Source organism: Rattus norvegicus, chromosome 9 (assembly GCF_021556685.1).
Source record: "Rattus norvegicus strain SHRSP/BbbUtx chromosome 9, alternate assembly SHRSP_T2T, whole genome shotgun sequence".
Classification (NCBI taxonomy): Eukaryota; Metazoa; Chordata; class Mammalia; order Rodentia; family Muridae; genus Rattus; species Rattus norvegicus.
Window position 1 is genome coordinate 102,347,197 of NC_141542.1, and position 26,989 is coordinate 102,374,185.

General features: G+C 43.9%; 1 protein-coding gene and 1 long non-coding RNA gene across 4 annotated transcripts; one reads left to right on the forward strand and one right to left on the reverse strand.

Moving 5' to 3' along the window:
• The first annotated feature begins 358 nt into the window (after positions 1–358).
• Cops7b (COP9 signalosome subunit 7B) lies at positions 359–25,711 on the forward strand. 3 transcript variants are annotated; one of them, NM_001437712.1, is given in 8 exon segments: positions 359–540; positions 2,421–2,865; positions 7,773–7,950; positions 11,695–11,770; positions 16,340–16,428; positions 19,109–19,311; positions 20,902–21,007; positions 24,491–25,711. In NM_001437712.1, coding segments are annotated over 6 exon segments (795 nt in total). In that variant the 5' UTR covers positions 359–540; positions 2,421–2,865; positions 7,773–7,788; the 3' UTR covers positions 24,650–25,711.
• Positions 11,994–26,904, reverse strand: LOC134480604 (uncharacterized). The gene is made up of 2 exons (XR_015629706.1): positions 26,653–26,904; positions 11,994–14,051 (listed from the first exon to the last, which is right to left on the reverse strand). It is a non-coding gene; the product is annotated as an uncharacterized LOC134480604 (long non-coding RNA).
• Between the last annotated feature and the right edge of the window lie 85 nt (positions 26,905–26,989).

Sequence of the window (26,989 nt, forward strand, 5' to 3'; positions counted from 1 at the left end):
ACCAATGGCAAGCCAGCCTTGGCGATTGGCATCTCAAATAGCCAATAGCAACGCTCAGCGGCTTCGCTCGGGGACGGAGAGCGTCAGTGGGAAAGGCCCTCTTGGAGGAGTCCCGGAGGACAGAATTTTCTTTCGTGTTGTTGCCTAGAGTTTGTCCCAGCGGAGCGGTGGCTTGAAGTCTTCAGAGGCTTTTGAGAAGCCTGCTCCCGTCGCCGGGTACACTAGTGGTCTGAGACTATGGCAGGCTGCACTGAACAAGGTGGCAGAAACTACATTTCCCAGCATCTCAGGGAGCAGGGCATCCCAGCGCACCACTAGAGGCCAGGAACTACAAATCCCAGCATACTATGCGTTCAGTCTTTTTAACTTAGGCTCCAATGTGCCGAGCAGTGTGCGCATATGTGGACTCCTTCTATGGGGTTGGTTTCTGAATCCTGTTACTTGAAACCCAGCAGGAAGATCCACTTTTACCCCGGAGACATGACAGCCCACCGACAGTTAACTTCTGTTTACATGGAACTCAGGAGTCTGCAAATCATGGTAAGACTGCAAACAACTAACAAAACCACAGATTAAGCCACGAGACATAATAGAACAAAATGACTTCCTCAAATAGTGCAAATTTATTAGTCTGGGGTGCATTTTTTTTTTTTTTACTTGTTTTGCAGGGTTTATGTTCCATTTCTGCTTTGGACTGGGAGAGCTAAAGATTGTATACTCAATGTCAGGACAGGTCGAGTTAAAAGAATTTGTCAATCCAATCTCTATCTTTTGTTTTTAAATATGAGGAAATAGAGGCCAGTGAGGCAGAGACTGACCACAGAGCACAGCAAGTTGACACAGTTAAAATCTGGCTGTATGTCTACTGACCTGCCGTGTAGTATCTACACTACTCTAGGGAGGTGATATTTTTAGAAGCATGACAATGTGATTGTTTTTCTCCCTAATGAACAGTTTTCCCAACTAGTGTTGAAACACCCAGAGACTATTATTTGGGGGATTTCCTGAAAGGAGCTAGTGTGACAGTTCTTTATCCTCTGTCTAGATAGATCTTGCTATTTTGACTTCCTTTTTTGACATTCAAGTTGACATGCAGTGATTTTTTTTTTTTTTTTTTTTTTTTTTTTTTTTTTTTTTTTTAGAAAGTTGGTAAAGTTGGTTTAACCCTCTGTTTCCTTGGAGATGCCCATGTCCTTCCCCAATCCTTTTTTCCTGTTCTGGTTCCCACTCCACCCATTTGACCTCTCATCCATTTTTGTTTGTTTGTTTGTTTTTCTTCCAAGTAATTCGGCAAACCTCGTTTTTGGTTTGGTTTTGGTCAGGTACTGAGTTGAGTGAAAGATGTGTCACTGTTATTTGGAAGATTCATAACTGCTCTGGGAGATAAGGAGATTCAAGATGGAGTTGATCAATGTCATAAAAGAAAAGGCATCAGAATGCCACAGAGGATTACTTCTTGGCCTTTTAGTCAAGTGGAGAATGCCTTAGAGATTCTGGTGAAGTGATTTTGACAGCTAGCAAAACTTCATGGAAGTGGCACGTTAACTTGAAGCAGTGGTTCTCAAACTGTGGGTCCAAAATCCCTTTGGCAAACCTCTACCTCCAAAAATAATTTACATTATGATTCATACAGTAGAAACATTACAGTTATGGAGTAGCGATGAAACTACTTTTATGGTTGGGGGTCACCACAACGTGAAGAACTGTATTAAAGGGTAAAAGCATTAGGAAGGTCGAGAACCTCTGACTTAAAGGTCGAGGATTTTCCCTCGTTAGGATTTTTTATTTCCTGAGTAATCTTTGTTAATGAGATGTGTTGAACATTGGGTGAGAGAAGATATACACACCCATCAGTACCACCCAAATCATGAAGCAGAACATTCCCAGCACCCACTATGCCCTTTCCCAGCCAGTGATGAATCCTCCGGTCTGGAGGTAATCAACCTGATTCCTGGTTTTCTGGCAATGTAGATATTTTATCTGTATTTGAATTTGTATGTGGATTTCACTTGATTATGCAGTATGTACAATATATGTCTGCCATGTGTTTGTACCATTTTTTTTCAGCTGTGTGTATAATCACAGTTCATATCTTAGAAAGCTGATGGGGATCTGAGTTTTATTAACAGACCCATTATGAAGTGGGCATTCCTCTTGTGTGCTTTCTTTTGTGGACACGTTGCACGGATTCTAGGAAAAGAGTTGTTAGCCTTGTATAATATATGTATGGCCAGTGATAGTAGATATATTATAGTAGGTTTTCTTTTTTTTTTCCGGAGCTGGGGACTGAACCCAGGGCCTATTATAGTAGGTTTTCAGAGGGACGGTAGAACTGAGGCTTTTGCCTGCTACGTTGGAAAGTCCTAGTTGCTGCTTATTCTTGTTAACCCTGGGTATTCGTCATGTCTTTTTGATTTTAGTCATTCTAGATAAATGTGATATTTCATTAACGTATGTGTAGTGGCTATTCCTGGTTGTCAACTTGACTGTATCTGGAATGAACTACAATCCAGAATTGGAAAGCTCACCTTTGATCCTGATCTTGAGGTTGGGAGATACAAGTTTCTGACCTGAATCTTGGTATGGAGATCTTGAGGCAAAGTGACCATGAATCCCAGGAGCCTAAGGCAAGGAGATCTCTGAGTTCAAGGTTATCTGGGCAAAGCAAGTCCCAGATCCAGGCATGGTGGTACACACCTTTAATCTGGGACACAACTTCTGCTGGAAACCTATATAAGGACATTGGAAGAAGGAATAGTCTCTTTTTTGCCTGCCTACCTTGTGGGACTGAGCCATCCTAGATCCTTGGACTTCCATTCACAGCTGCTGCTTGCTGATCATTGTTGGAGAGTTGGACTACAGACTGTAAGTCATCAACCAATTCTCTTACTATCTAGAGACGACCCATGAGTTCTGTCACTCTAGAGAACCCTAAGACAGTATGTATTTCTATTTTTGTGATGCTGTCCACCTTAACTGCCTATTTGAATGGCCTTTTTGTCAACGTGCCTGCTTAAGTCTTTTGCCCACTTTTTGAAATTGGTGTTTGTCTTCCTACTGATTTGTAGTTCTTTATGTACCGATTCCTTTTTCTGACATATACTTTACAAATATGTTTTCCAAGGGTGTGGCATGTCTTCATCTCTTACTTGTGTCTCTTGAAATGGAAATTAATCTTTTTTTGTTGTTGTATCATCAGTGTTGGGGATGGAACCCAGAACCTTGCCTATGCTAGGTTTTACCATGCCACTACATCCCATCCCCAGTACAGATCTTAAAAAGTTTTAGATTTATTTATTTTATGCGCATGAGAGTTATGCTTGCATGTGTGTATGTATACCTTATGTGTGCTTGGTTTTCTTGGAAGTCAGAAGAGGGTGTCAGATACCTTGGAACTGGAGTTATGGATGGTTGTAAACAGCTGTGTGCATGCTGGGAACTGAACCCAGATGTTCAACTTAACTGCTGCACCATTTTTCTAGTTCCATTTCGCTTGCTTGCTTATTTATTTATTTATTTATTTATTTATTTATTTATTTATTCTTTTTGTTTTTTTGCAAGACAGGGTTTCCCTGTGTAGCCTTGGCAGTTCTGGAACTCACTCTGCAGTCCAGGCTGGCCTCGAACTCATATCTGCCTGTCTCTGCCTCCTAAGTGCTGGGTTCAAAGGTGAGCACCTGGCCAGAAATGATCAATTTTAATGTATTAATAAAACCTTAGGGTTGGGGATTTAGCTCAGTGGTAGAGCAAGCGCAAGGCCCTGGGTTCGGTCCCCAGCTCCAAAAAAAGAAAAAAAAACTTAATCTGCTCTTCTCGTTGAATTTAAGGAACCATTGAGTGTATGATTAATAGATTTTTACAGGAAAATAGAGAAGGACGTTGTTTTGTTTTTTTCATTTTTGTAAACAGCTGGGAGGAGGGAGAGTAGAGAAATCCTGCCTGTGTCTGCCTTCCAAGTCCTGGGATTAAAGATGTGTACACCACCACTTAGCCTAAGAGATGTTATTTAAATACTTATTTATTTCATGCATACGCATGCTTTGCTTGCACATATGACTGTCACCATGTGCATGTCTGGTGTCTGGAGAGGCCAGAAGAAGGTCCCAGATTTCCTGGAACTGGAGTTACAGATGTTGTGAACTGCTATGTGGGTGCTGGGATTTGAACCTAGGTATTCTAGAAGAGCAGCCAGCGCTTTCACTACAGCCCCTAGATGCTAATTAAAAAAAAATTGTTTAATGCTAGTCTCCTTCATTTTAAGTAGAAAGGCCTTTTCCCATGTCTTCAGGATCTTAAAGTCTGTGGCATACACTCTGAAGAAATCTGCTTAATTATTTAAATTCTTGGCAGCTCTTTGCTATCTTCCCAGGGTACAGATGCAATGCCATGAAAGACATTTTGCTTACCGAACCATTGTTGGCCCAACTCAACTGCTTAATTTTTTTTAATTAAGAAATTTTTGTGTGTATGCGTGTTTGCCTGCATGTATGTTTGTGTACATATGTGTATGGTGCCAGAAAGTCAGAAAGACGGTGTTGGATCCCCTGGAACTAGAGTTACAGACAGTTGAAAGCCACCATGTGGGGGCTGTAAATCAAACTCAGATTCTCTGAGTGCTCTTAACTTCTGAGCCACTTCTCTAGGCCCAATAACTGCTTAAAAATTTAAAGAAAGATGTACTTATTTTTTTTTTTTCTTTTTTTCCCTTTTCTCTTTTTCGGAGCTGGGGACTGAACCCAGGGCCTTGCGCTTGCTAGGCAAGCGCTCTACCACTGAGCTAAATCCCCAACCGATGTACTTATTTTTAATGTGTATGTGTGCGCTTGAGTGTATATATGTGTGTGCATCATGTAAATGCTGTGTATGAGGGGGGTCAGAAGGCAGCATTGAATTTCTCTGGAACCGGACTTCCAGATGAGTCTGAGCTGCCCTCTGGCTGTTGAGAACATAACCCGAGTCCTCTGTGGGCTGTCCAGGCTCTTAACTGCTGAGCCATCTCTCCAGCCTCCACCTGTATATACAGTTACAGAATAGTGCTTAATAATATCATCTTTGGCTTCAGAGAGCCTGGATTCTAACATTGCCACTTATTGACTTAGACTGTTAGCCTTAGTTAGCATACCTGGAAACTGAGACTATTTTATACAGGTCATAGTTTTATAAGAACCTGACAAGATGAATATATGGACACCTGTTACATAGAAAAGTAGTTCACTGAGTAGTGTTGTCTTTACGCTTACTGTTTTCAGAAGCCCAAGGGAGCCGTAGTTGCCTGAGGGCACACTTGTAGGGAAAGTGATGATGATGGCTATTTGGGCCCTAGAATCAACTGGGGCACATTCCTTTCCTCAGACCTCCAGTTTTACTTGCCTTGCCTCCCAGTTCCGGGGCTGCAACCTTGAGGGGACCTTTTCCCTCCTCAGCCTCAATTTAAGTGGGACGTGGCGAAAGCAGAGGGGGAACATTTTGTAGGCGGAACTTGAATGCAGCAGTGGGAGGCTTCCGGGGGAACAGCACCAGTGACGGGTCGGCGGAGACAGAAAAGTGCCGGACGCCGGTCCGATCATGGAAGCTTGACAACCTGCAGGCAGGCTCTGGGAGGCCGAGACATCGGCGAAGAGAACAGAGTCGGCGGGGACAGGTAGGGGAGGGCAAGAGGGCAGGCCGCGCTGGTCTTAGCTGGACTTCCAGCTTCGTTCCGGCAAGCGTTCCTAAGAAAGCAGATGGCCACGCCGCCCCGCCCCCGTTGCAGTACGGCTGGAGGCTCCTTACTCTGTGCTGGTGGCTAGGAGCTAGACCACCAGTCCCGACATCCACTCTAGCTGGCTACTGTCACATTCCGCGAGTTGGCAGCCCACGCCCTGCCCCTTCCGGTAGAGGCTAGCTCCTTTGACCCTTTTTGGTCCTTCAGAATAGCGTCCTCCGGAGATGGGAATTCATCTCCACGCCATCCCTACCCACCTCCTTGAGGAGCCTCCCATTTCAGAAAAAATAGTTGATCGTCATCTTATTCTATCCACTCTCTATCCACTATCTATCGCCACATGCTTTGCTCTTGAAGTTGAGATCTTCTCCCCATCCCATCCGCATCTCCTTCCCACCCTGCTTCTTCTGCTTAGTAGTATCTTGGCCGAGAATCACATCTGTCTTTTTAGTTGTGTCTGCTTGGGGTGGGAGACCAGGTTTTATTCCTCCTTTTGTAACAGTCTTTTCTCCTGTCTTCTCCTCACCTGTCTATCTCTCTTTTCCTCCTCCTCCTATTCCTCAGCTTTATTTTTGTCTCCCACAGAACCCTTTGTTTTCTAGCACTTACTTCATTTTTTTTCTGTTTCTGACAGGACCTTCTTAAGTAACCGTAAGTGAGGCAATATACTTAACTTTTCCTAATATCCTGAAAGGGCTGTGCACAACTCCACAGGAAAACAGTGTCTTTTGCACCAAACTATTCTTCGACAATTTTTTTTTTTTTTTTGCCTCATTCACTCACACACCCCTTTTCTTTCATTTTGTCATACTCTTCAGTGTGTATCAGTTTTGGAAGACAGCTCTTATGTGGGATTCTTTTAGAGTCCATACACATTCAGCATTTATTGTATTACACAACTTAGGAACTCTTCTGTACCTAATGTCTTGAAGATGATAGTACAATACCTGCATAGGGGATTGGAGAGATGGTTCGGCAGTTAAGGGCATGGGCTGCTCTTCTAAAGGACCCGAGTTTGATTCCTAACACCCACATGATAGCTCCAACCATCTGTAACTCCAGTATCTGGGGACCTGACGCCCTCTCTGGCTTCCTTAGGCACCAGTACAAACGTGTATATACATGCAGACAAAATGCCCTCATAGATAAAATTAATTATAGTATTATTTCCTTATATCCTGTTATGACAATTTTGTACAATTTTGGAGTCATGTTAAAATGTCTGAATTATCAGAAGGTCAAATAGATGCATTTCCTGACTTAAGCAGAATTATTTTCTAGATTTGAATTGTAATTGCTTTATTTGTAAACAGTTTTACCACTTTCCTTTGCTGAAATGATGTTTTATTTCATTACTGGGCAACCTAGTGCCTTGTATAGTCTGCTAAGCATCTCTTTATTGTGGAGCCTTCAAGATGGAGTTTTTGATTAAATGAAGTGTGGCTCTTGTCTTCACTCTGTTTCTGATGTGTGCCTGCCTGTAGGTGGAATTCTTTTTTTTTTTTTTTTTTTTTTTTTTTTTTTGGTTCTTTTTTTCGGAGCTGGGGACTGAACCCAGGGCCTTGCGCTTCCTAGGCAAGCGTTCTACCACTGAGCTAAATCCCCAACCCTGTAGGTGGAATTCTAATGACACAAAAATTGCCTCTGTGCATGGGCAGTATTCCTTGTCCCTTAACCCAAGCCTGCAAGTGACATAGATACACAATAAGAAACATAAATACATAATACATAATAATAATACATAAAGAAACTCCTTTTTGTCCTGGCCAGCTTTATGGACTTAGAAGGTGATACTTCTGAGGTGACAGATAGGGGAGTATATTTTAGAATTCAGGACAGAATATCTTTAACTCCAGGTTGAATTCTGTCTATTTCACAAAGTGGCTATTGTATCTCAATTCAGGAGTTTTTTGTTTGTTTGTTTGGGTTTTTTGTTTTGTTTTTTATTTATTTTATTTATTTTTGTTAAGATTTTGAGGTTAAAGTGTCCTTGTGTCTGAACCAGCTTAAATTCACACTTTGGAAAGGAGAAGGTAGTAGATGACTGACCCATTTTCCTTTTGGACAGATCTCAAGACCAGAGAATGGCAGGTGAACAGAAACCCTCAAGTAACCTCTTGGAGCAGTTTATTTTATTAGCCAAAGGCACCAGCGGCTCAGCCCTCACCACTCTCATAAGCCAGGTACTGGAGGCTCCTGGAGTTTATGTTTTTGGAGAACTACTGGAGTTGGCCAATGTTCAGGAGGTAAGAATAGTTTTCAGTTTCCTCTATCTTCTTTATGCTAGCAGCTTTTGATTCTCCAGGTTTCCAGTGAATTTCAACACTGAAGCCTTGTGGATTTGTTTAGTATTCTGTAAATGGATAGATGGGGATTGGTAGGCCAGGGGAGGAGATCAAGGATAATGTCTTAGAGTTCTTTTATTCAGTGTTCCCCTTGAACTTGGATCAATTACATGGAGTTGTTAGCTGTCCCAAAGATAGTAGGAAAGTCTGAATGATCTTGATACAAAATAATGTTCTGAGTGTTTGATGTTCCAGTCAGCTTTTGGTCATTGTACATTGGTAACCAGGTGGAACAAAGAGATGCAAAGCAATTTATGTATGCTTCTCCACCTGGCTTGTCACTTTAGACACTTGAGTTTTCTTTATTTGTTTTGAGAAGATTACAGACATATATATGCACTGGAGGGAGTTCTCGGATGGTTTCAGTGTATTGGTGGGGCAGGCTCTCATCCTTTTGTCATCACAGGCTTCTGTCTGTATAGGATGGTACTGTCTGTATGCTTGACCACTGTCCACTGATGTAGGCCCAGGTTTTCTTAAGTCATTTGTGGATGCTGCCCTGGTGTTCTTGGTGGTGGTGGTCTGCATTTAGGATGTGGTTGGCATCTGTTGGGTGGTTCACCTTCATAGCTACAATGACATGATTGCCATTAGCGTTCTCAGCCAGTTTTAACCTGAGGTGTGGGTTCAGGTTAATGGGCTCAGTACTGTATGTCTGCTTATTTCTCTTGATTGGGAAACTAGAGTTCCTGTGACCACCTTACACATAATATAGCTCATCTTCTTATGATGCCCAAAGATGGGAATGAAGCCACTTAAAAATTTTGGGGTCTGGGGACAGGTGGGGACAGGATCTTGTCTGTGTTGTGGCCTTAAGCTTAGTATGTAGCTAAAAATGACGTCAAACTCCCAGTCTTCCTGTCTTTCTAGTTTTAGGATTATAGGCATGGATTATAGGACTATAGGATTAAAACTACCACACCTGGCTTTATTAGGTGTTGGATTGAACCTGGGGCTTCATGCACACACGGTAGGCGAGCACTGTGCCAGTGAGCCACATCCTCAGTCAGCCTGACTTTCATTTCATTTATTTTTATTTTTGTTATTTTTATTTTTAAAGATTTGTTTTTTTTTTAAAGATTTATTTATTTATCATTATATATAAGTACACTGTAGCTGTCCTCAGACACACCAGAAGAGGGCATCAGATCTCATTACAGATGGTTGTGAGCCACCATGTGGTTGCTGGGATTTGAACTCAGGACCTCTGGAAGGGCAGTCAGTGCTCTTAACCGCTGAGCCATCTCTCCAGCCCTAAAGATTTGTTTTATGTATATGAGTACACTGTCACTGTCTTCAGACACACCAGAAAAGGGTGCCAGATCTCATTACAGATGGTTGTGAGCCACCAGGTGGTTGCTGGGAATTGAACTCAGGATTCTGGAAGAGCAGTCGGTACTCACTGAGCCATCCCTCTGGCCCCCTGATCTTTATTTTGTTAATTGTAAGTTTTTATTCAGTTTCATGCCTGCTTGTTGCACGGAGGCCTGTGGCTGTGAGGCCTGTGGCGGTGAGACCTGCTGTACTTGCCATTGTTTCTTTGAGCTGAGGAACCTGACTCATAGCAGACTTTCAGGAAAAATTCAGTAATCCTTTGGGGAAAATTTATGAATTAGGCTTTTTTTTTTCGAGATTGAGTCTCATGTTTCCTAGGTTGGCTTTGATCCTGTTTCTCCTGCCGCCGCCTACCATCTGCTGGGATTACAGGAGTGTGCCACTGTGCTTGGTTAGGCTCATTTTCTATCAGAAAAGATAATCAGTATTTCTTCAGACTCGAGAAAAGTCTGGATGAACACAACATGCTGAGTAGTGTTCGTGATTGTTGAAAATTGGCTAAGAGGAAGTGGATGAAAGCAAGCTGGCAAGGCCTTCCTGACTTAGGCAGCCAGAGAACTGTGCAGTGTTTACACGAGAGAAAATAGTCCACTCCAGCTAACTATAATTATCTGTGTGAAAAGTGGGGGCTGGATTTAGTGGTCTACTGAAATCTTTCACTCTGATCCCAGGACTCGAGGGAATCTCACGCTAACTTGGGAGGGAAGCTTGAGGTATATAAGGATGCTAACACAACTCACATTGGTGTTGACTGGTGCTTAGCCAATCACCTTTATCTGTGTGCAGTTTGTTTTTTCTGTTTTGAGTCAGGAATAAGCTAGTTGCTTTTCAGTGTTCTGAAATTATGGGTGCAGTTATTGGGACTTTTTTTTTTTTTTTTTTGGTTCTTTTTTTTCGGAGCTGGGGACCGAACCCAGGGCCTTACGCTTCCTAGGCAAGCACTCTATCACTGAACTAAATCCCCAACCCCTGGGACTTTTTAAAGATAGCTAAAATTGAACATGTTGTTCCTATTTTCTTTATGAAGTTTGGTAAGTTGGAAGAAGAGTTGTGTGTATGTGTTACTGAGGATTGAACGCACGGTCTTCTGTATGCCAAGCAGGTGCTATTCCACTGAACTATGTCTAAGCCCTCTTTGTACTTTTATTTTGAGACAGGGTCTTTCTAAGTTTCCCAAGCTGGTTTTGTGCCTCTTCTGTAGCTCAGACTGGACTTGGGCTAGTGATTCCATGGCTTCACAAGTAGCAGGGATTACTGGCCTGTGTAGTGTGACTCAGTTGCTCTTTGAGTTTTTCCTATTGATGTCTTTTTCATCAGTATCAAAGAAGTAATTTAACGAACATTTTTATTTTACTCAGGCTGATAATTCTGTTACAGTATTGCTTTTCTGTCGCACCTTACATTGTGTTAATATTTCCAGGTTTTATAGTTCATATATAGCACCAAAACTTGGAACTAGCCATACAGTTTGTTCAGATGTGATTGATAGTAGGTGTTAACATATTAGGTTTAGGGTTGACAAGAAGGCTGAGTGACTAAAGGTGCCATATCAGCTTGATGACCAGAGTTTGATCTTCAGAGAACCTTCATAAAGTTGGAAGAAGAAAACGGACTTCACAGAGTTGTCTGTGATTCTACACATGTTCACTACATACAGGAGCACACATACACATATACACACATTCTGCAACAACAATAAAACAAATAAGCAAAAATCATACAGAGTTGGTATATAGTCAGGATCACACACTCTTGTTTTCTTGTTAGAGACAGGAGTCTTTTCAAGTAGTCCAATCTGGTTTTGAACTCAGTATGTAGCTGAGGATGGCTTTGAACTCCTGACCCTTGTGTATCCACCTCCTGAGGAATTACAGGCATGAGCCACCATGCCCAGTTTATGCAGTGCTGAGACTGAACCTAGCTCTAAATGCAGGCTCTGCAAGATTCTCCCAGCCATCAGTATTTGTTCTAAGGCAGGGGAGATCTGAAAAAAACTTGAACTGCCTCTTTGTGGTGGAGTGAACGGAAAGCAAAGGGACAGGGAGAGAGGGAAGGGGGAAGCTCCTTGAGCATCTTGTATGTTGGGCAAAATGTCTTCCTGAGGAAGGAAGGTTCACTTTTGAACTTAAATAATCCTTTAAGTTTTTCTCCAAGAATCAGAGTTGAAAAGAGCCTTAGAGACTACCTAATCAAATAATACAGAAAAAATGGCCATGACATCTCTGGCATTTGGTCACATGTCCTCCATTAGAATATCATCGTGGTTGGCAGAAATTTGTTGTGTGGTGAACTGAACGTTTCTTCCCTCAGCTTGCAGAAGGAGCTAATGCTGCATATTTGCAGTTGCTGAACCTGTTTGCCTATGGTACATACCCGGATTACATAGGTGAGTTGGGTAAGATCCTTTAGAAAGAAGACTTGTCTTAACTGATGGAGCTGTTTTTAGGGTGGTTGAGGTTTGGGTTATAATGTGTGGGTGTGGGCAGGATAGCCAGGTGTTGACTTGACTGTATCTTCACCTTCTGTGCTCTGAAGGTAACTTTATAAAAGGATTTCCCTGATAACTGTTTAATTTACTGGGTATAAAATAGCGCACGCACACACATGCGTCTATGAACAGAGCCCTTGTTTATTTCCCAGATTAGTGCCTTGAGAACTAGTGTTTGTAGAGCACTCAACTAGCAAAGAAATTTGGTGGTTTTAAAAAATTGAGACAGGTCGTACTATGTAGTCCTGGCCAGCATGGACCTGACAGGGTGGTTCCTGCCTCTGCCTCCTAAGTGCTGGAAATAAAGGCATACTTCACCACACTCTCAGTTCAGTGCCTTAAACTTTATCAGAACTTTATTGTTTTGAGGCGTGGTGGTGAGATGGCTCAGCAGATACAGGCACCTGAAATGAAGCCTCCCTGACAACTTGAGTTCAATCCCTGGGATCCACATGGTAGAAAGAGAACTGACTCCTGCAAGTTGTCCCTTGAGCTCTACAGTGCGTGTTGTGTTACATAAACACACACACACACACACACACACACACACACACACACACACACACACCTTTTTATTTTTTTTATTGTTTTGCTTTGCTTTATTGACTGGGTTATGTATAGCACAGGCTGGTCTTGAAGTCAAAACTTCCCTGCTTTCTTTATCTATTTTTGAGTGCTGAGATTATAAAGATGACCTACCATGCTCAACTTGAGTGTTACCAAAATAAGATGGCCATGCTGAAGAAAATTGGAAAGGAATAAAACAGACCATGGCGTTGTTATTAGATACGATACTAGGTGTTCCCCCTTATCCTCATGTTTCGTGTTGTGTAGATGTGACTAGATTGTGTATGCAGTTCATAGCTTGCCTTCCCAGGCCAGAAAATATTTCCAATCCATATTTTCAAAGTTTATCACTTCTAAGTCAGTCTTGCTGTGTTACTGAGGCTGACTTCAAACTCTGTGTACTCCTGTCTCCACCTTTCAGTTTCTCATCTTACAGATATGTCAATAGCTCTACTCATCTTTACTATTTCTTAAAGAGCACTGTACTGCTGAGCTACATTCTTAGCCCATTTGAACATCTTTACTTCTCTTAGTTTTTTTTTCTCTTTTTTTTTTCTTTCTTTTTTTTTTTTTTCCGGAGCTGGGGACTGAACCCAGGGCCTTGCGCTTGCTAGGCAAGCGCTCTACCGCTGAGCTAAATCCCCAACCCCTTCTCTTAGTTTTTGTTAAAGTTTTTCATACAATATATTTTAATCATTTTCTTTTCTTTCCTTCAGCTTCTCCCAGATCCTTCTCATTACACACTTAACTTTATGTTTTGATCTCTCTCTCAAAAAGAAAACAACGAAAATCAAAAACAAAGTAAAATCAAAATCAAAACAAAGTAAAACGCTCAGAAAACCCAGAGTCCATTCTGTGTTGCTTTGCTTCTCCTGTGCACGGAACCTGTCCAGGATGGTTGATAGACTATACCCAGTGACCTCCATTGGAGAAAACTCATTGTCCCTTTCCTAGCAGGTTTCAGTCACAAATAACTTCTTGATTAGGGGCATGACCTTGTGTCCATTTCCCCTCCCTGTGCTGGGATTTTAACCTGTGCAGGTTTCGTGTGTGCTGTCCCAGTCTGTGAGTTCAGTTGTGTATTGGATTGGTTCTGTTATATCCGGATGACACTGTTGCCTTGGAGGACCACTTCTGGCTCTAAAAATCTTTCCACTTTGCTGCTGCTGCTGCTGCTGCTGCTGCTGCTGGTGGTGGTGGTGGCAGCAGCAGCGGTGCACACCTTTAATCCCAGCACTTGTGGGGATCTCCAAGTTCGAGGTTAGCCTAATCTACAGGGTGAGTTCCAGGATAGCCAGGGCTACACAGAGAAAACCTATCTTGAAAAACAAAAGAACAAAAAAAGTCTTTCTACCTCCTCTTCTACACAGATCCCTGAGCCTTGAGGGAAGGAGTTTGATGAAGACATACTCTTTAGGGTTGGGTTCTCCAAAGTCTCTCCTCTGTACGTTGTCCTGTTGCGGCTCTGTTAGTCACCATCTCTTGCATGGAGCTCCTCTGATGAAGACATTGAATCTGCTATCAGGGAACTGACTCTGAAACGTTGTTCTCTGACCTCCACATCCATATGCACAGTACAGCATGAGTGTGCTCACACTCACATTGTACACACCTGCACAAATATAGTAAATATTCAGAAACAGTAAATAACTGGGAGTGAGTTACTTGCATATCCAAATGTTACCTTTCTTTCTAATTCATTTTTCTCTCTTAGTTTCATTTTCCTTTCCCTTCGTCCCCCCCCCCCCCCCCCCCCATAGTATAACAGTGGCCTGGTCCTCAGGACTCTCTCTTCTGCTTCCTTGCCATTTCTTCCTATCTCACACAATCTGGGTTGCTGTCAGAGTGGACAGTTTGCCACTTCCGGGTACATGACTTTTCTTTGCCCTGGTCTTTGTTTTGCAGTCTGGGGGCAGAGTCTGCCTGTGTTAGAGTCTAGCTCTGCTTATACTAGTTGTTGTGCAGATTAAATGATCATGTGTACCTCAGTTTCCCTATCTGTAAAGTGAGAGTAATTATACAAGTCTCTCTTTAGGCTAAATATTTTCAGAATTTAGAATTTTGAGGACTTTCAAAGGTATCATGGGGCTGGAGAGATAGCAGATACATGCTGCTTTTGCAAAGGACTGGAGTTCAGTTCCCAGAACCACATCAGGCAGCTCAATACCGTCTATAACTCCAGTCTGATGCTGGGGTCTAATGCCTCTGGCCTCTGAGGGTGCCTGTACACATGTGCAGATGCCCACATAGACAAACCCACAGGATTGAAAACAATAAAGGATGTTTTTAAAGAAAGTAATGTGATATCTGCACCTTCCTATGTAACATTCTCATGGGATACAGGCAATTGTTGAAGTTAAATAGAGCCATAATTTTCCCACAAAACAAGTGAATATTCACAATAGGATAAAAAGAACTACCCTCACTTGAAGTAGGAATTGCTACTTGATGCATTTCAGCATAATGCTTAGGGGAAGCAGGCCTACCACACAGGCTGGTGGCATTCTGTATGGCATTAGGCAGAGTGGCAGCTTTGTGCAGAGCAATTGGGAAACTTGTTTGTTTTGTTTTGAGGTGATCTTGTTCTCTAGCTTACTTGCCTTAAATTCAGATTTGCCCCACTCTGCTTCCCAAGTGCCACCACACCCAGGTGGATCTCAGGGTTCAAGGCCTTTCTGATCTGTAGAATGAGTTCCAGGACAGCCAGGGCTACTCAAAGACACTGTCTTGAACAACAAACAGAAAAATTAGGTTTTTGGAGTCCAGAATTATGGTTAAGAGGTTGAGGACACTTTGTCTGGTGAGTGGCAGTGTGGGTGAGCTGCATGTGTAGGTAGGAGTGCATCTGGCTGTGCTGGTTATGCAGCTACTCCTGTGATCACTGACCCCAGCACTGAAAGTTTTGCTCATCCTCAAGGTTCATCTCAAGCTCTTCTTCCATGAATCCTTTTTGTTTTTTTGTATCTGCCAATTGAGATTTTGTTTATTTGCTCTCCTTTTCTCTGTCCCTTTTTCTTTTTCTCTTCCTTTCGCCTTTTCTTTTTGTCTTCCTTGCCCTCTACCTGTCTGTTCTGGTAGTTTTACCTTTGCATTTATAGCTATTACAACATCTGATTGTAAGATTGAGGCTGGGCATAGTGGGTTACACCTTTAATTCTAGCATTTGAGAGGCAGAGGAAAAGCAGATGGATGAGGAATTCAAGGTCACCCTGTAGTACATAAGACCCTTTGTCAACCCCTTTAGCAACAATTATTCAAACCAAACCAGCCCTGATGACAGGCCTATGATTATCAAGTTGTATCACTCCACTTAGTGGGTGCTCTTGGAGTTGTGTGGTACAGCTCCTGTCAAAGCCCAGAGTCTTTTTTTCTTTTTTTAAAGATTTATTTATTCTATATGAGTACACTGTAGCTGCCTTCAGACACACCAGGAGAGGGCATCAGATCTCATTACAGATAGTTATGAGCCACCATGTGGTTGCTGGGAATTGAACTCAGGACCTCTGGAAGAGCAGTCAGTGCTCCTAACCCCTGAGCCATCTCTCCAGCCCAAAGCCCAGAATCTTATTCATCCTTGATTCCTGTATAACATGTGTGCACCGCACACACCATGCTCAGTGAGGTGTGCTGAACTTTGAGCTTCACAAGGGACACCAGCAGTATCCCATTAAGATAGTTGGCCGTGTTGTTTTGTTTGCCTTGCTTTGACACTAAACTCTGCTTTCTGGAAGCATCCGGTCTTCCAGAGAGGGCAGGGCTGCTGATGGAGGGTGGTCCAGTGAGCAGGTGCACAGTCATGACAGTGATCTAGTAGTAGATTCGTGGGAGTCGCGTTTATCATAAAAATAAATCCTAATTTTATTTTGTGTCTTGATTTTTGTGGTGGGTGGGACTGAGCAGCCAACAAGGAGAGCCTGCCAGAACTGAGCGCAGCCCAGCAGAACAAGCTGAAGCATCTTACCATCGTGAGTTTGGCATCAAGAATGAAGGTACTGTTTCAAACCTTTCTTGTCTTCTCTGAACCTAGCTCAGGTGTCTCGTCGGCATCAAGTAAAGAACGTGTAACTTGTCTTCTCCAAAGTGCTTGAAATGTACTTGGCAGATAGAAGTAATTAAAATGTGTGGACAGTCACTCCCCATTCTGTTTTGGGAAAGAAAGCCCAGCAGCGATTGATTGATTCAGCAGTCTCTGTTCTGGCATGCTGTGGAACTTCATGCCAGGACAGCACTTTGCCATATTAGAGGGGCCTGCTATTTAAATGCTTAAAAAATAAAAAGGATGTATTTCATGTATATGGGTATACTGTTGCTGTAGCTGTCTTCAGACACACCAGAAGAGGGCATCGGGTGCCCTTTGCAAATGGTTGGTTGTGAGCCATCTCTCCAGCCCAAAACAAAGTTTCTGATTAAATGGTTTTTAAAGATGCATCTTTTTACCTGGGTTGTGGTGGCACACACCTTTCCTCCCAGCACTCAGGAGGCAGAAGCAGGTGGACCCCTGTAAGTTTGAGGCCAGGCTGGTCTACAGTGTTAAGTCCATATATCTTCATACATACAGCCAGGGTCTCTTTTTGACTGTTTTTGTTATGGTGATACAGACTCTATGTATTCACAGACTATTCTCAACTCACTGTGTAGCACAGGTTGACCTCACAGTCATGGCCGTCCTACCTCAGCCTCCCACATGAGGGTTGCAGGTGTATCACACCACACCTGTGAGAAGTAAGGCTTCTTTCAGCTGGTTAGCAACTTCCAGAATCCCCTAGTGCACAAGTAATTCTACTCAAGTAGGAGGAAAGACGCGCTGTGTTGGGTCGGGTGGACTTTTACTTATTTGTGATATGGGGGATTGAACTCCAGGCTTGTGCATGTTGGGAAAATACCCTTTATCCCTGAGCCACAACCTCTAGCCCAGGAAGGTAGCTTTCTAATCTTTGTGATTTTTCAGGGTTAATTGTATTTTTTTTTTTTGCCTCATCTGCTCACTTTGTTTTTATTTAATTTCATATGCTAACATTAGGCCCTAATGTGTAAGATTCCCGCAACACACCTGCAGGTTCTGAGCCCAGCTGATTTAGAAGCCTTCAGGCAGTAGTTTACAGCTTTTAACAGAGAGGGGCCAGACTCCACTGATTTGTAGTTGGTTTGGCTTCACTTCTTCCTTACCTGTGTCTGTTTTTATGAGACTATACCTTTAAAAAGTTTGCATCTCTCTGTGATTAAGAGTTGTATGTTTGTTCCTTGATTTTTAGTTGCTAATGTACTGTTACCTGATCTAATCATAAATTTCTGGTTGTCACCAAGAATTTCAGGTGGGGGGGGTTGGGGATTTAGCTCAGTGGTAGAGCGCTTGCCTAGGAAGCTCAAGGTCCTGGGTTCGGTCCCCAGCTCCGAAAAAAAGAACCAAAAAAAAAAAAAAAGAATTTCAGGTGGGAAGTTCCTTTCTCCCTCTTTTCCTCCTTTCCTCCCTCTAGCTTGTTCTGGAGATTAAAGTTGGGGATTGGAACTCAGTGCCTCACGTGTATTTGTGTGGGGTGCCACCACTGTGCTGCACCCGTGGTCTGAATCAACCCTATTTTCTTGGGGAATGGGAAGACCAGGACCTTTTTCTCTTTCTTTTTTTTTTTTTTTCCGGAGCTGGGGACCGAACCCAGGGCCTTGTACTTGTTAGGCAAGCGCTCTACCACTGAGCTAAATCCCCAGTCCCCCTTTTTCTCTTTCTAATCATGGTCTTCTCAATCTTGGTAAAGAGTAGGAAGATTGTTTTGTTCTTTTGTTTTGTTATCATTTAATACTCACCCACCACCCTTGAAATTGCTATTTTCCTTTGCTCCCCTCTGCTCCCCTCTGTGCTCACTTTCTTTCCTGTGCTTCTGTTTACATAGTCAGTTTATTTCTAAACTAGAACTGACAGCTCGGGGTTTGTAGAATGTAGGTTTAATAATGCTCTGTTCTTGTTAGTCATTGGTTCAGGGCTGTTGTTGGAGATTTGATATTGGTCACAAAGGTTTGAGAAACAAGCACAAACTTCAGGATAACCTGTGATTGGTCGTTGTTGTTGTTGTTGTTGGTGGTGGTGGTGGTGGTGTGTGTGTGTGTGTGTGTGTGTGTGTGTGTGTGTGTGTTCGTTCTTTCTTTCATTCTGTTTTGTTTTGCCATGCCTCTTCTGGGTAAACTATTCAGTGTTAGTGTTTGAGGCTTGAACATTTCACAGTTCAGCATTTTATGTGAAGTCCAGAAGGTGGCAGTGTAGCACATACTGAGTATTTCTCTTTCCTGTGGAAGAATGTTTAACATCTATCTGTAAGAGTGTGGGTGTGGCAGCTGAGAGCTGGGTGAAGTCTAGGACATGAGACTAGAAAGTTACCTCCTTTGGTGCTGTGGGATCTTGTTGGGTGTCATAGGTTCCACAGTTTACCCGTCTCTCTTTTTTTTTTTTTCGGAGCTGGGGACCGAACCCAGGGCCTTGCGCTTCCTAGGCAAGCGCTCTACCACTGAGCTAAATCCCCAACCCCTACCCGTCTCTTTTTATCTCAGATATTGGTGATTACCACTAGTCTGCATTGCTTAAGCACAGAGAGACAGTTCTTGCCTGTGTGGGTAATACTTGGATTTCTTTTTTCAATGCTTGCCAAGTGGTTTTAGAACTGTCATATGACCTATCCACAGTGTATCCCCTACTCTGTGCTGCTGAAGGACCTGGAGATGAGGAATCTCCGGGAACTAGAAGACCTTATCATTGAGGCTGTCTACACTGACATCATCCAGGGCAAGCTGGACCAGCGAAACCAGCTCCTGGAAGTGGATTTCTGCATTGGCCGTGACATCCAGAAGAAAGATATCAATAATATTGTCAAGACCTTGCATGAATGGTGAGACTGGGAGATGGAGGGAGGGCCTCTCTGCAGCACTGTGATCTTGAGAAGTGAGCTTGAGGTAGTCCAAGCTGGGGTCTTTGGACACTGAGACAGAGTGGGGCTGCATTGGTGGTTACAGCTGTGTGGCATTAGGAAACCTGGAAGGGTTCCTGGTGCCTGCCTTGTGAAGTTGACTTTAAATGCAGCTGGGCTGTAAAATGTTCATGTGGAGTTATAGGTCGAGTCTCTGCATTCTGGCTGTGTGGCACCAAATCGCAGCTTCTAAACATATCTCCTTATCCTCCCGTCCAATGAATAAATGAATTTAGTAAAAAGAACAGAGACTTTAGTATATTATTTTAGTGGGATTTGATGCTTGCAAAAGTGGTTATGTGTTCTGTAAGGATTTAATGAGCTATGTAAGTGATTTGGGGCTATGAAACCAGAGCTTAGGGAAATGTGAGGAAGCTTTGAGGGAGAGCATTATTGAGAGTGGGGAGATTGTTCCCACATGGGCCTATGGCGTGCTGCATGGCATTCAGCAGACTGGGCAGCTTTGTGCTGAGAGTTAGGGACACTTGCCTTTGTTGTTGTTTTTTCTCGAAACAGGCCTTGTTCTCTAGCCCAGGCTTGCCTAGAACTAACTATAACTATGCATTCTAGGTTTGCCTCAAAGTCAAGATTTGTCCAACTGCCTTCCAAGTACCACTACACCCAGATTTTGTATACATAAAAAATATAATACATACATATATAAAATAGGCATTTTGCTTACATGTATAGAAGTGCACTGTGTGTTTATCTAGTGCCCACAGGGGTCAGAGGAGGGCATCAGAGTCCCTGGAACTGGAGTTATGGGTGATCGTGAGCTAGTGTGTGGGTGTCGGAAGCTGAACTTGGGTCCTGTATAAGAGCAACAAACATTCTAACCACTGAGCCATCTCTTCAGCCACCAGAAGAGAGTCTCAGAGCTCCTACTTATATGTTAGAAGGGGACTGGAAAATAAAAACACAGCAAAATATTGGACATATTGAATAGTAATGGACAGTGTGTAAATTTTCATTATATTGCTTTTCAAAAACTTATTTTTTGAGACAGGATCTCATTTTGTAGACCTGGCTGGTGTCACAGGCTAGCTGTGAACTCAAGAGATCTGTCTCTGCTTCCTGAGTACCGGGATTAAAGGCATGTGTCACTAAGCCCAGTGAGAAGTGCTTGTTAACTAGGAAATAACTTCAAATTCCGAGGAAAAGGCAATCTGTAAAATAGAACATTTACTTTTTCTTTTGTAGAAAGGGATCAAGTCAGTGTTACTTGTAGTTAGTCCCTCCTTCGGTCTTAGTCTGTAAAAGTGTTTCTTATGGACTGCAAGGACTGGAAATTAGAGCTGTATTCCAAGAAATTGCCCACAATCTGCAGCTGCTGTGCCCTTGGCCTGTGTTACATATTTAGATGACTTGGTTTGGAAGGAGGGAGGGGACTGACATGACCACCTGGCAGAGGAAGTCCCATAAAGTGCTGGAAGGATCTGGGAGGGAGATTCCTGAGCCTGTAGGAGCCTGCTTCCACCTCACTGTAGCTCAGGGCTGGGTTTTCTGTTGCAGGTGTGACGGCTGTGAGGCAGTTCTCCTGGGCATTGAGCAGCAAGTTCTGAGAGCCAACCAGTACAAAGAGAACCACCACCGGACTCAGCAGCAGGTGGAAGCCGAGGTAACTAGAAACGGAGCATTTGTTCCCCTCCTTAGGGTGGCCTAGGAATTAGCTTGCAGCGTCTTTGTGTTTGACATTGCTTTGCTGTAAATATACCAGGTAAACACGCCTTGGGGTTAGTACTGGAGTTTACCAGAGAATGAGCGGGCTGAGCGTGTAGAATGTAGTTAGTACTGGAGTTTACCAGAGAACAAGCGGGCTGAGAGTGTAGAATGCATGCATCTTCAGTGTGCGTACTGTGTTGCAGCTGCTGAGGGAAAGAAATGTTGGTGCTGTGTTTTAAAAATAGAAGGGAACTGGAGAGATGGCTCAGCGGCGAAGCGGACTTACTGCTTTTACAGAGGACTTAGGTTTGGCTCTCAGGCAGCTCACAACCACCTGAAACTCCAGTTCCCGGGGTCCAGCACCACCTTCTGGCCTCTATGGGCTCTTACATGCACATGTACACAGATGTACATTCAGGCAACACACATACACTTAAATAAAATATCAAAAACTATTAAAATTTGAAATGTGAGGAAAGGGACAGGTCACCCCTGTCATACCAGTTAAAATAATATATCACCTACTGGCCCTCTAGAAAACGTAGAACAGACTGATGTAGGCAAAGAGGGCAGGATTCAGGGCTTTGTCATTGTGGAACCATGAACAGGTGCTCATGTCCCTACCGTACTTGAGGGTTTACTGCATGCTCACCTGAGCACAATGCATCTCTCCAGAGGTGATTGTCATACCCTCCTGTGTTGTTGCTTCTGTTATGCTTGGCCCACATTATAGCCATTTTCTCAGTTGAATAAGTAAGATACATTTTTTTCCCCATTTGTCTTTAAATTACATTGTTTTTCTCGGAGGGGAGAAACTTGATGTTTTCCTTCCAAGTCTCAGAACAACAATTTTCTGGTGAGTTGTGCCTTCCAGAGCCTCCCTCTGAGTTCAGTCAGCCCTATGACAAACTGCCTGAGAATTCTCTCGTATTAGCCTTTTATAGAGAAACATTATTTAAGTATTGTTGCGTGTACCTGGGGAGACATAATACATAGCCTTCCCAGGCTTGGCTGTGTCTCTGAGCAGGTATCTGGAGGGAAGGGAATGATGGCTTGCAGCACCACAAAGCCCCTTTCATTACATTTGCTTTTGGAATTGATTTTTCTTTATATTTGAATGTGCCTGTGTCTGGTGTTTTGTGGGATGTTAATATATAGCTATTGTTACACATTCACAAAATAGGCTGTGTTCCACCCAACTTCGGTAATAGAACAAGAGTGTTATTTTTTTTTATCGTGTAGAAAATCCCTCAGGAGTTAAGCTGTTACAGTGTGCTAAAACCATGTCTCCTGGGTACCTCAGAGAGCAATTCTCATCATCTCTCCCATCTCTGTAGCATTTCCTGTGGGCCTGATTTCTGTTTGCTTGTTTTGCTTTTGCTTATTTTTCAAAATTCAGCCCAGGCCCAAGCAGACTTCAAGGCTTTCTACCCTCCCACCTCAGCCTCTGGAGTGCTGGGACTGTCTTACCTCTCAGCGTACCTGTCTGTCCCTATACCTGCCCTGTCTTCTCCCTGTCTCCTCCCCAAAGGCACCTTCCTACCCTGGGGAGCTCTCGTGTCCCTTGCTTGTCTTTAGGGTCTCTAATATTGCCAGGGCACAGGTTTGTTAACAGGCGCAGCCCACTGGAATGTTCTGGGCCCTATGCTTTGAAGAGCTCTACAAACCCTAGGTAATTTGGGTGAGGGAGCTGGGGCAGAAATAGCCTATAGGTCAGTCCTTTGAGGAAGGAAGTCAGAAGGGCCCTGGTCAGATTTATGTGAAAGAAGACACATTTGTGGGAATACTTGTTATCAAATGGATGGTGGGTCGGGGTGTGACTAGATACCTTCAAATCTTTGAAGCTAAAATGGGTTTGACTGTTAGACCTGCCTGGGTGGGCAGCCTGAGTCCTAGACGTGGGTATCTACATTCAACCCTGAACTACCTGGCAGAAACACTAATTGTCATCGTCTGTCTTTCTGTCTGTTGTCTGTCTGTCTCTCAGTGTGTGTCTGGGTGCATAGGTCTGTAGGTTCATGTGGATGCCAGAGAACTACCTCAGGTGTCATTCCTTGGTACTCTACTTTTTTTTGAAACTGGGTCTCTCATTGGCCTGGACCTATCCAAGTCGTCTTGGAGGGATCTGCCTGTGTGCCACCAAACACTGGGATTATACATGTATTCTTTGTTTGGCATTGTGTATGAGATCAGGTTCAGGTCTTTTGCTCGCATGGTAAGCACTTTGCTGACTGTGCTATTCGCTTAGCTTACTAGTTGATTTTTTAAAAAGCAGAGTTCTGGCATTTATTAAAAGATTTATTTATTTAGCACGGTTTCATTATGTTGTCCTGGCTAGCCTAGAACTTGCTGTGTAGACCAGGCTGGCCATGAACTCACAGAGAGCTTCCTGCCCCTGTCTCCCAGTATTAGGTTAAAAGGTTTATGCCACTGTGGCTGGCTAAAGACATTTAAACAAGAATTTTTTTTACTTTTTTTCCTTTTGGTTTTTCTAGACAGGGTTTTTCTGTTTAGTGTTGGTGTCCTGGAACTCAATCTGTAGATCAGGCTGGCCTCGAACTCATAGAAATCCACCGGCTCCTGCCTTGCAAGTGCTAGGATTGAAGGCGTGCTTGGCTTACTTTAAAAATAAAGTGTCTGTTTATGTGTCTGTTTGAGTCTATGCCACATGTATTGGGTGCCTGAGGAGTCCAGAAGAGGATGTCAGATCCCTTCCCACTATGGGAGGTTGTGAGTTGGCATATGCGGGTGCTGGGAACTGAACTGGGTTTCTCTGCAAGATCAAAAACTGCTTTTAACTGCTGAGCTGTCTCTTCAGTTCCAATCTAAAGAAACTTTTGAACATCAGTAAAATCTATCCCCAAATCTATCACAAAAACCTGAAAAACATTGACACATTTGAGATTCAAGTCCTTTAAGATACTGGCTGGTCAGACTGCACAGTGATACTGATTCAGTACCAAACACGCATCGTTTTGACCTGGAAGCTCCCTGGAAGAGCATGTCCCTCAGGGAAGGATGCTCCCACTGCATGCAGCGGTAAATAGTCCTGGTACCAAAACACTAGTTCTTAAACTCCAAAACGTGGGCTGGGGAGGTTGCTCTGCTACAGGTGAGAGCTCACTGCTCTTCCAGAGGACTCAGTTCACAGCACCCTGGGTGGCTCCTAACCACCTGTAACTCAAGCTCCAGGGAACCAATGCCCTCTTCTGGCCTCTGGAGCCATTTTCCCAGCTCCTAGTTCCATGTTTTTGCTAAACTCATTTCCATTTATCCATGAGCAACCTGCTTGTCTTCCTCTGGGTTTTACCCAGAATATCATTTCAGATTTTGTTGCAGAGGACTTGGGCTCCTCTGGGTGGTCCTTATACTTAGAACAGGACTCAGTGAGTTTCAGGTATGAACAGGTAGGTCATACAAGTTTCGTTTCTCCCTCCAGGTTAGCAACATTAAGAAGACACTCAAAGCAACAGCGTCCTCCTCAGCTCAGGAAATGGAGCAGCAACTGGCTGAACGGGAGTGTCCCCCCCATACTGAGCAGAGGCAACCCACTAAGAAGATGTCCAAAGTGAAAGGTCTGGTCTCCAGCCGCCACTAGGGCCGGCTGGGGCAGCTGGCACTCAGCAGGCCTGGGTCAGGTGGGAGGGGACACCCAGGGCCTATTTCCTCCCCTCTCTAACTGCAGTGAGTTCCAGATCTGCCCGCCCCTCACCAGTACCTCCCCATCCATTGGTACCATTTCGGAAAATGATTGCTCCTCCCTTGCCTCCTTTCCTAGTTGTTCCCTTCAGACTCAGGGGCTCAACGGATGCCATCCTAACAGGGTCCAACACTGCCTGGCTTCCCTGCAGGGTCCTTGTCTCTGTGATGGGCTACCTCCCTCCCAGTTGTTCTTTTGCCCCTGTCATTTTGTCAGACTGGTCCTAAGCTGGAGGCAGTTTCCCCAGCCCTGAGGGATGACTGTGGAGGTGGCTCCTCTCTGAGTGAAGAGGGGGCCTTGCTTCTCCAGCCTCGTGTACCACAGTACCCACAATGGTGCAAGTGTCTCTAGCCAGGTAGCCACATTGTTTCCCTCTCCTGCCTTACCCCTGTTGGCAGTGCCAGTGCAGGCCATGGAGGGATGTGGTGCTGGGCTATGTTTACTAAACCTTTGGGTTTTCAGCCTCTTAAGCCCAGCCAGGATCTCTCATCGAGTTGAGGCACTAGGCTGACTAACCTCTGGTGTCTGATACCAGTGGGGGGTGCTTGGGTCTGTGGGCGGCAGAAGGCGTTTCTCCTAGCTTGGTGTCCTCTGCTGACTGCTCTTCCTGCTGCCTCTGACTGCTCAGCCTTGATTTGGCATTTAGGCTGCCCACTGCCCACTGGGATTGTCTGGCAACATTTGCTCTCCCAAGATCTTTCATGCCTCCTGGCTGCCCCTGGGGTAGGAGTGGTGGTGCCGAAGCCCCTCAGACTGGTGAAGGACCATTGCTGCTTCTTTCTCCTTCCTTCCCACCCCTCCTTGGCTGGCAACCCAGAACCCTCTGATGACATCATACTCCACTCCTGGCCAGAGAAAAGGACTTGACTAGACTTTCTGAACTTGAACAGTTTCAGGTTATATTTTAATTTTTTTTTGTACAGGTTGATTCTAATACATTTCAACATGCTTTTTTCTCCCTTTGTGTCAATATTTGTTATAGTCTAATCGCCGGTGTGTGTGTGTATGTAGGTGGGGGGGATTATATGCGTGGGGAGTATGGGGTACGGGGGTGGTGGGTGGTTGGGGTGGAGGGGTAGAGGGGTGTGTGTGTGTGTGTGTGTGTGTGTGTGTGTGTGTGTGTGTGTGTATTTTGTTTCCTAAGGGGAGATAGAAGACTTGTACTGATTTAAACCTCATTGAGCTTGAAAAAGCACATTTTAGCAAAAAAGAAAAAGAGAAATGTAGATTTGACGTATGCGATTGTGGAATGTGAGGTTGTACAGCTGGTGGGTTTAGAGGGCAGTAGTTCTGGTGGTTCAGGAAATGTGATGCTATTTTAGTGCATGGGTAAAATGGGTTGATCCAGTGTTAAAGAATTCTTGTTTTCCTTTCATGCTGCCTAACTCTAGGTTCAGTTTGATTCCCAAAGTTTGTTTGATGAGTCCCCAGATCAATCACATGCTCTGTGGAAGAGCGCTTCTGTTATTAAATAAACGTGGCACTCCCTACACTCCACCCTCACTGAGGTTCATTACTAAGGCCTTGGAGGCGTCTTGGGGATGAAGCTCAAGCCCACATTGATTTCACTATCGATCATTGTGAGTATTGATATTTCCAATGGAATATACTTTGGGTAAGTTTGGTAAACAAGTACTTCTCAAAACCCCTAAGAGATGTAGAACAGCTCCCAGCCTCATAGATATTTTTCCCACTGCTCTCCCTAGATGCCAGACAGGGACATACTGTGAGCAAGTTACTGTTCATCCTCTTTTCTCCAACTGGCAAGTTAATTTTATTTTTTTCCAAGGCAGTGTTTCTCTGTGTAACCCTGGCTGTCCTGAAACTCACTCTAGACCAGGCTGGCCTCGAACCCAGAGATCTACCCAAGAGCATTGGCCAGGAAAACAGCAATATCTTACCTCCTTTGTTCTTACTGTGATGGGAGATTCTGTATGAGTTCAGTTTCTCTCCCTGTGCTGATTTTTCTCCACCCCGCCATTTCTTTCATTTCTGCATCTTCCATCTCCAGTGCCTGTATGTGACAAAGAATTTTATATCCCAGGGAGATCCTCTCTGGATCCAATGTCTCTTTTTAGCCACCAGCTTTTTCTGTTTTGAACAAGCTGGCTTCTTGACCCTTTCCTCCCTTTCCTCGCTGCTCCTCCTCCTCCTCAGGCTCTGCCTCCGGGCACCGCCTTCCTCCTCCCCTTTTCTCATCCATCAAGGAGACCATTGGGCTCCGGCTTTCTGACCAGT